Source organism: Topomyia yanbarensis, chromosome 3, assembly GCF_030247195.1.
Source record: "Topomyia yanbarensis strain Yona2022 chromosome 3, ASM3024719v1, whole genome shotgun sequence".
NCBI classification, from domain to species: Eukaryota; Metazoa; Arthropoda; class Insecta; order Diptera; family Culicidae; genus Topomyia; species Topomyia yanbarensis.
In genome coordinates, this window is record NC_080672.1 from 288,242,990 (window position 1) to 288,252,633 (window position 9,644).

Consider the following 9,644-nt stretch of genomic DNA (forward strand, 5'->3'; position numbering starts at 1 on the left):
TTCGTTTTCCGTCCGGACATCACAATAAACCTTATCAAATGAATAACGATGTTCGAGGTCCTTATAGTTTTTTATATCTACTGCTCGTACCTATTAATGGTCGCTAGTAGCTGGGTATTACAAGAAAAAGTGCATGGAACAAAAATGATTCTACGAATAATGCTTCAAATTTTGTGAAAGAGTTCACGTAAAAATTTCATTACCATGTTGCATGAAGTTGTAAATGTCTTCTAAATAATACAAGGACGCAAAAGATACTAGATAGATCGTAAATCACTAGGAACCATGAACCAGGTCACGAATATATGAATAATATTTTATGATTTCGTGAACTTTTTCACGAGCACGGATATTGGATCGTAACTATTATTATTATATTAGGAATCAGGAACCAGTTCACGAAAACATGAATAATATTTCATGATTTCGTGAACTATTTCACGAGTACGGATATTGGATCGTGACTAATATGTTAGAAATCATGAACTAGTTCACGAATACATGAATAATATGTAATGATTTCGTGAACTATTTGACGAAAACGAATGGTAAGTTGTGACTATTATACTAGGTATCATGAACTGGTTCACGAATACATGAATAAAATTTCATGATTTCGTGAACTATTTCACGAGCACGGATACTGGATCGTAGCTAAAATATTAGGAATCATGAACCAGTTCAAGAATTCATGAATATTTGATGATTTTGTGAACAATTTCACAAGCATGGATATTGGATCGTGACTAATATATTAGGGATCATTAATTAGTTGACAAGGATTGAATGAATTCATGAATTAAATTCCGAATCTCGTGAAATAGTTCACGAGAAAATAGCCAGAATATTTTGATTTTGTGAACTAATGTTTCTAAAACCATGAAAAAAATCATGAGTCAACCTTTGGATTTGTGAATAATGTTCATAAAGTTGTGATTCAGTTCGCGTACTGAGAATCGAATTAGAAATAACTTGGCGGAAGCCGTGACTGAAGTTCACAAAATAAAAACAAATATTTCGACTAATGAAAGCGTTATGCGGGCGTTACGGAAGAGAAATCGAACATAATTATAAAAGCCATGATTTTTGTTCATGGTCCTGTTTTCGTAACGTAAAAACGTGATTGTTCCAGAATTCATGGCACTTTATTCACGATTTTGGGAACAATTTTTCCTCCTTGAAAGATGCATTCCAGCTTTCGAGATGCTTTGCTAACTGTATAGGAGAGGTGCTTGCTGTTTTAACACAAGGTGGAATTTGATATTATTCCTAGATCCTTCACGTGACCTACGCGTTTAATTTCTGCATCTAGTAGAAAGTGGTTAAAACAAACCGAGTGTTTTAGTGGGAATAATATTCTCGAGCCCTTTTTCGGACACACATGCGGTTCTTGTTATACCAATCAGCGAAGTGTTCAATTTGTAGTTGGAGCAATCTGAAATCAATCAGTTGAGTGGATGAGATAAAATATATTTCGATCGTCTGCAAAGGACAAGCGTTGACTCTTCAGAATTTCATTGAAGTAAAGTAAAAACATCAACGGTTCTAAGTGACTTCACTGGGATATCTCTCCATTTTAGCGATTATATGGTTTACTTTATCAAAAGCGGCACACATATTGCTGCAAGTAATAACGCTTTGAGCGAGATGTTTCATACTCTATGCTCTATAGTATCTTAGGCACAGCAGGTTATTCGATATCGAACGTCCAGACGTGGAGCCACGTTGATCGTCGCTTAGATACTGTTTGCAGAGACACTGAAAATGTTCCTTGAACACCAACTTGAACAATTTCGAGACAGTACTTAATTAAGAAATTCCACGACATTTCGTTTATATCCCTTTTATGGACTGGAAACATGTTCGCAGATTTCTAGCAAGACGAATAAATGTCATTAACGGTAGCTGCTCGCAAGATGTGAAGAAGCGGAGTCAGGCCCGTGCGCAGAAAATTATCAAGGGGGGCGGGGGTCGGTGGTTTTGATTTGTTTTCGTTTCTTATAAAAGAAAGCAATAAAACCCTCAAACTTTGAAGATTTTTTCCGAGCCCTGGAGGGCCAACTCTTGTGTACAAATCAACTCAGCTCAACAAATTGGATACATTTCTGTGATAGAGAAGGATTCTTCAACTCAGACCGCTGCTTGCTGACTCGTGGTAGTATTGGATTGGCTTATAGTAGTTAAACCTACCGACTAAACCAAAACCTCTTGTATCTCGCAATCCTCATCCATCCAGGGCAACCGTTATGTATTACTTAAGTAGGGACTGTGCCCTTGCTCTTTATATTTTATGTTAATTGTTCATGTTTTATTCCATTGCTACTTTTTTGCTTACTGTCCAACCTTCACGGTATATCTGACTTGCTGTAAATATTGCCACCTGTTGAGAAACGAGCGACCCGAACGTGTCGACCATAATGATTTACACATCTTTACAACCACCTTCGCAGGGTTTCTTATTCTTCTTGTTACTACTCGCTCATTTATCTGCTAGCTGAGGTTGAGAATTTCTCGATGGCGGTATTTCTCTCGATTGCTTACCTTACCGTTCAGGTTATGCCTTGTTGTCTCTTGCAGTATGCAGAAGCCGTCTCCACTCCACTCGGTCCATTGCTGCTTGTTGCCAGCCTCGCAGTCTTCGAAGGGTCCGCAGGTCGTTCTCTATCTGGTCGGTCTACCGCGCTCGCTGTGCTCAAGAATCATCTTTACCGGGTCGTCGTTTTTCTCCCGATATATATGCCCATTCCCACAAACCATTCGGCTTTCAGCCACTCCGACGGAGAGATCATCGGCGGTGAAATTTCTCCAGACAACGATATCCCGATTTTCTCCGACTTTTTTCTCTTCAGCTCCCGTTGCTAGCCCACTGACCGATCTTTACTGTGTAACTGGTCTACTCACAACCAAGTATGGAAAAAATCGCATTACGAACCGTTCATTCGCCATTCAAAAGAAAGCTTTCTTCAGTTGGTATGCATTCTGTTTGCTTAGAAAATAATGCATAGAAACCCGGTGCTGCGAAAACACGCGAGCCAAAGCTAAAGCAGCCAATACAGAAGCACATCGCATGTTTATTCTATCCTTTCCTGACGACGAAACTATTCTCGAGCGACTAGAGGCTTGCATAAGATTTTCATTAATCAGTTTTATTTCATTTCCATATTTGCAGAATATAACAAATACTTAGAAAATTTACCGTTTGCTGAATAGCTGAAAACCAAAGATTTTCGAAATTTGTGACAATGCGCAGCTAACAAATGAATCGCCAAGGAGACTAGTCAATCAAATTCCCTTTAGGGTTTTCCCAAAAATACCCGCAACGCGCTCTGTCACTAAGAAATTCAGTGGTAAAATAGGTAGTATGTTTTATTTGTTCACCAAGTAACCTACGAGGCACGTCCAGAATGCAAAAGCACTGGTTCACTCATAGCTGTAGTGAATACTTTTTCGACATGTTGGCAAAACTGCGTCGTAGCCTGACCCATCCCCTTCAAAACGAGACCAAATTGAAAACTCTTGACACAGTAGCATCTCTCGCGAAAAAATATCGATCGTATCTCCCGCCAAGTACGATATTCGCGCCGTCACTCGCAAGTTTTTGGAAAGCTATGAACTCGAAGGCTGATTTTCTCTACTCTGTTGTTACTGTAGACGAAACTTGGGTTGTCCACTACACGCCTGAAACTGATAGGCAGTCTCAATAATGGCGTCAGACCTTGTAACCCTCCACCAAGAAACTCAAAACCACAATTTCAGCCAAAAAAATCATGGCATTCGCGTTTTGGGACCATAAGGCAATAGGCATATCTGCCTCATGAGGAGACTATCAACGCGGTAAGATACTGTGATACGCTAAAAAAAATTTAAAGGGAGATTCAGAATAAAAGGAAGGGCATGCTGACGAAGGAAGTCTGCCTCTTGCACGAGAATGTCGGATCCCACACAGCCAACGCCACGAAGCTGCTTCTGGACTCTTTTGGATGGGAAGTTTTGAACCACCCATCGTATTCCCATGACCTGACTCCTTCAGATTTCCCTCTCTTTCCCTCCCTTAAGTTGCACATGGCTGGGAACAATTTTTCATCGAACAAGGAGGTGAAAGGGAAGGTGGAACAAGTAAGCGAAAAATCTGGCGGGAGACTTCCTTGAGGCAGGCATCAAAAAATTGATCCCGCGGCTCACCACTTGCATCGAGAGGGATGGTGACTATGTCGAAAAATAGCTTACTCGTGGTCGGTGTTAAGTCAGACCGGACTAAGTCGCAAAACATCAAAAAATGAGATAATGATAACACTGGATAAAGAATTTCTTCAGCTACATTCGACTTTTGCCAGACTTGAAATATGTAATCATAAAAAAGAATTATCGCAACAAATAGTTTTCAATTATGACGTAGAGGATGCTGCGATTCAAACTTTAAGCCCCCCCCCCCTTTAAACCCGATCTGACTTAACTCCGACCATATGTACAAGTGTAACCAAAGGTTTGTGTTCAAATTAAAAAATTTTGAGCCCTACATAAATTGAGTACACTTACTTTCTGGATGTACCTCGTATGTGAGCTTCGTGTGACTATACGACAAACAATCAAAAGTGAAGATTTTTAAGCTGCTATTAGCTGTCACTAACATGCCTCCTCCAGTATGTTTTCGGGTATTGATAGGGTTCTAGTATCGAACACATTGGAAAGCGTGTCATCGTTCAACCTGCTCACAGATGCATTATATTTGCCTCCAATAGATTTGCGGAAGAACTGCACCTTCGAGTATAGTATCAAATATAATTTTTAGTTGTGTTACCATTTTGTATAAATCCGATCATCATGTCTTCGTTTTAAATTTGGTCCAAATTTCATTGTTCGAATTGCATCTGCGGTAATAAAAGGAATTTAAGATCTTTGAAGCATTTTTGATCGTACCTACCCCCTAAACTAACACACAAATCCCCGACTATGTACGGGGAACGTGCCATTTGAGCCAATATATTCTGATTCCTGATTCCACAGAAAACATCGTCGTATCATGGTGATAATACTGTGCCAACCTTTCAAGTAGAATAAACTCGGTTCTCGTTCTTGTTGTCTTTTCAGAACCAACCATCGTCACCAACGCCGTCCCCATATTTATGTCGCCAAAGAAACTCCAGAGTTGGGAATGATGTAGAAACAGGTAGGACTATTATCTAGAAAAAAAACAACACCTCAAATCTAAAGGCGTTGAGTATCTCAAACGGTTACTTTTCTTCTTCCAGGATCTCTTTTGGACCAAGCCAATCTGACATCAGCCACAGCGGACACGGACGGTAGTGGCTTGCCAAATATAACCGTCTGACAGCTGACGTTGGGCAGTAGCAGTATCAAGCCGCACGTTTCCCTGCAGCATCAGATTTGTACTTCTTCCTCTTCCTTGCACCATTCGACACGTCACCCGTCGTCTTCGTCGTTATCTTTTATCAAGAAAACCAACCGTAGCGGTAGTATAAACTCGTGTGAACAACAATTTTCCCCACTGGCAGGCTGTGATGGTCGTCGTATAATATTTAATGTAAGTAATGGTAACCGTGACCTGCAAGGACAGATCGGTCATGGTTGCTATGTTTCTAATAGCCGTACCGTTGAAAGTAATGGCGATAAGCAGCGAAAACCGCTACACGATTTCTCCCAGTTGGGAAGGACCTCCTCGCTGACGTCCTCCCTGGCGTCGATCTGTTCGCTTACGACGGGTAACGGCGACGGCGGTAATGTGATGGATATCTCGTCTAACAAGATGAACAATCGCGTGGGCCAGGTACGGCATTATGGTCTACAGGCGGCGTCCAGTAGCTTGTTAGAAAGCTATGTCAATGGTTCTGATTCGCCTTTGCGAAACCTGTACTGCCAGTGCAAGCATCACGTTGCTGTCGAGTGAGTGGGTTACGCGTTAAAGAGTGATTGGAAGTATTTGTGCGAAGTTGAATGAGTGGGTATGCGAACGGAAGATCAACGGGAGACGATTATTATGTAGAGATGTAGTTAGCTGAATAGTTTGACTTTTGATTGATTGATTGTGTTATTTTTACTTGAGGGGAAGCGACTAGGACGAGTTTGTTGATAGATATCAATGAAGATTTTATATACGACAGATAAACACGAAGTATTTTATTTCTTAGAATAATTAAAATGCTATTCCTGATGCGATTTATGTTCGCTTTCAATCGTTCGTGGTGCTATTTGATGTAGGGGAGAGTGGGGTTTGATGAATCACGAGCATAGAAAAACCACTAAGGATATAATGTCACGTTCTAGCGATTTTTGTGCATACCTTATATGTGTAGTTAATCAGTAACCTAATTTCACACGCGTTTGCGATAGCTTCAAAGTTTTTGGGAATAGGTGAAACACCATGGATATTTTTCACCTTGGATTTTATACTACAACATATAAATTAAATATATTGCACAGACAAACAAATGACAAAATAATGAACAATAATTTTCATATGGTTCTATGTGTTTCTACGAGTCAGAAAAATAGTTCAACCACATATAACAGACGTTTAGGCTCATATTGAAAACGTGCGTAAGCGCCTACAGCTGTGAGCAAAGCAATTAAACAGGTCTAGCAAACACTTCTAGGTAGTGTAGCAGTTGATGTTATACAACCAGAATACAATTGTCAAACAACGTGTAGCCAGAGTAAAAAATAATCGAAACTGTTTTTTGATGGCTAAGAATGAACCTGTTGTGACTCGTGGCGAATAGAAAAAAAATCATTCAAAAACCAGTGTTATTCATTCAATGGAATATCGTACAATAATATTCATCATCGCTTACACTGTGCTAGAGCCTACTTTGATGCGGTTGATTCGTTGTCGCACATTATCTTCCTGCAATAATCGGTGACAAGTGGAAACCTGTATTGAATGAAATCGCAGTTGGTTCGTTTGATATTTTTAGCAGCGTCACTGAATATTGAAGGTGAGTGCGGATGAATATGATCAATTTTCATTCTACGAATTTGTAACCTTAAACATATTTTAATCTAGTATAAAAGTCTGTTATCTGTGGTTACACTTTTCCCGTGAAGTGCTTTAAATATCCCCACTAGAGTGGCTCGACATATGACATTTAACATAAATGCAAAATAAGTAATTTTCCCATATAAAATCCAATACAAACTTTGAACGCAATGCGCAAACCAGGGAAGCAACCATCCACTAACAAATTTTGCACAGGCATTTGAGACCACAAAAGGAACTCAAAAAGTGGTGTGCCCGCTAGTTTAAATCATTTTGAAGTTTTACCATACAACCGCGAGCCACTCTAATCCCCACCGCATGGATACTTGAACCATTTGGAATGCATATAAAAATGCTAATAATTATGATGAAATGTTACTTTTCATTTTAAAGGTAAAGTATCGTTGGTTCTTTGATATTCTTGCATAGAAAAAAAACAGAGAAATATTATAATTTAAAAAATGGTTCATCTATCACCACTCTCCACTACCATTTGAAGTTACGATTTGGTTGGACCAAATTTATAAAATATTTAATACAGCCCAAAGTGCATCAGTACTGCTCTGCAGACAACTGAATTCTGTTAAATATATTACTGGTAATTACTCTAACTTAGTGCTAGAGAATCTAATAACGTGACGAAATGTTGACAAAGTTTATTACTTCTCTGTCGAAGGTAGTATTAGGCATTTTCGTTTAGCATATTAATCTGCCAAGCTGTCAATCAACCGATTACCACTACTGTTGATCTGATCAGCAGGCTTTCTGAGTTTCTGATAAACATATATATTATTTCCACTACTTTCCGAGCATGGTTCTAAGTATGTTAACAAATAACTGGGTAGATTATGTTGTATTATCAGTTATGGCGTTCTATCTAAACTAATTATCTTTTGAAGTTTTTTTGGAAAATTTACACACTATCTTTAGTGAAGTCATTGTTCAATTTACACATCAAATTTCTATGTTTTTCAAGTAGTATTTATTGGCACATTTTTATGACATTTCTGCTAAAACGTTTCAATTCAACAACTATGGCATATTAAAGGACAAAGTATACCGAACTAGGCAAACGAACTAAGACATTGGACATATTAACATAATTAATGTTTACTTAGATAGCCCACCACGCGGCTGAATTAACGTTATTATTCTGCTCCTAGTCCTACTAATTATGTACATTGGCATGGGTTTGAACGTGTGTCAATAGAGATGGAGACGGTCGTACTTCATGTTTTGTTTTCGTTTTGCTCATGTATTAAACAACAGGCTTGTTTCACAACACATCACGAACGATTGTGTGCCCTCATATTTTTTACAACTTTCAAAAATATAAACAAGATTGGGCTGCAGATTGTGCAGAAGCATACATGATCCGGAAAACGGTCGGTGTTCATTCGGTAATCCACCGCAACATTTGAAAGCAGACCAAAGTCAAACGGTAGAAGTGTAAAATGTATAATGTAACGTTGTAGATTGTAAAACACAAAACAGTTCTCGTGGAAATAAACAAACAGGCGTCGATTGCTCTGGCTTGGTTCAAATTATGATACGCACTAGATAGATTTTGATATGCATACAAGTTTATTTCCTATTAAATGGTAAAACTAAAGAATTTATTAATACAATTTCAGCAGAAACGAATGATATGAAGCAACAGTCAACAAATATTGAACCGTATACTTAATCCCGCAAAGTAGATTGGACAATGTGTTGCTGCTACTAACATACCTAAAGAGCATTTGAAAAGCCCACAAAGCGTGTTTGTCGACAATAGATGTCTATTGTATTGCTACAATTCTGTAATATGTAACAGCAACTACGCGAAAGCAAAGCATATGATAGATTTGATCGTCTTTGTGTCCATCGATTTATGAACAAAACTTAGACAAAATGTTGTTTTAGCATGTTTTAATAGGATTACCAATTACCAATCCTGCTCGTCCCAATAACAAGAAAAACGAAAAAATAAACCACTACGTTGCTCAAAAACAGAACGTTTGAATTTAGCTGAAGACAATTAACAATCATTCGCATTTGTACCGGATTTTAGATGAGAACAAACTAACATAATACAAGCCAAACAAATCACTAAATTATACTGGTAAAATAGCTAATGTAAAACAGTTGGTGAGACAATTCTCTGCCGTGCTCCATTGGGTCCTTTTTCATGCACAGACATTTAAATAGAAATTATTATGGTATGTGAGTTGTTCAGATTGTAGTGCGGTACGAAAGATACCAAAAATGATGATGGCAAAGTGTTCGATGTTTTTAAACGAGAAGTGAGTGGACAAATTGGGTATTGTACGATTTGATTACTATCAAATCGATCATTAGTTCAGTGTCACCAGTAATGGAACAACTTTTTTGGTATTGATCTTTAGCTGTATAAGCAGTCAATAAAATATACATATTGGAAAAATCAGAGGATATTTAATTGTTCCGAAACTTAGTTTCCCTATTATCTTTTACCACCTTAGTTAGTTAAAATCATTATTAAATGTAAATGTATTTGCTGACCAGAACGAAATACTTCGTCTTTGACGCAACTGCAGAAGTCCAAGTGAATTCTTGTTGCGATTATTAACGGGTATTCCAGACAGAAAAAAACCGACAGGTTTCTTTCCCGCTGTCTATAGGTTATTTT

At 38.4% G+C, this 9,644-nt stretch overlaps 1 protein-coding gene across 4 annotated transcripts in view; it reads left to right on the forward strand.

Annotated features, from left to right (window-relative positions):
* Positions 1 to 9,419, forward strand: part of LOC131693979 (proton-coupled zinc antiporter SLC30A1-like) — a 79,044-nt gene extending 69,625 nt beyond the window's left edge. For all 4 annotated transcript variants that reach the window (XM_058982297.1, XM_058982298.1, XM_058982295.1 and 1 more), the window contains 2 exons: positions 5,089 to 5,167; positions 5,250 to 9,419. In XM_058982297.1, the coding sequence (XP_058838280.1) occupies positions 5,089 to 5,167; positions 5,250 to 5,329 (159 nt within the window). In that variant the 3' untranslated portion in view covers positions 5,330 to 9,419. The remainder of the gene's footprint in view (positions 1 to 5,088; positions 5,168 to 5,249) is intronic.
* The last annotated feature ends 225 nt before the right edge of the window (positions 9,420 to 9,644 follow it).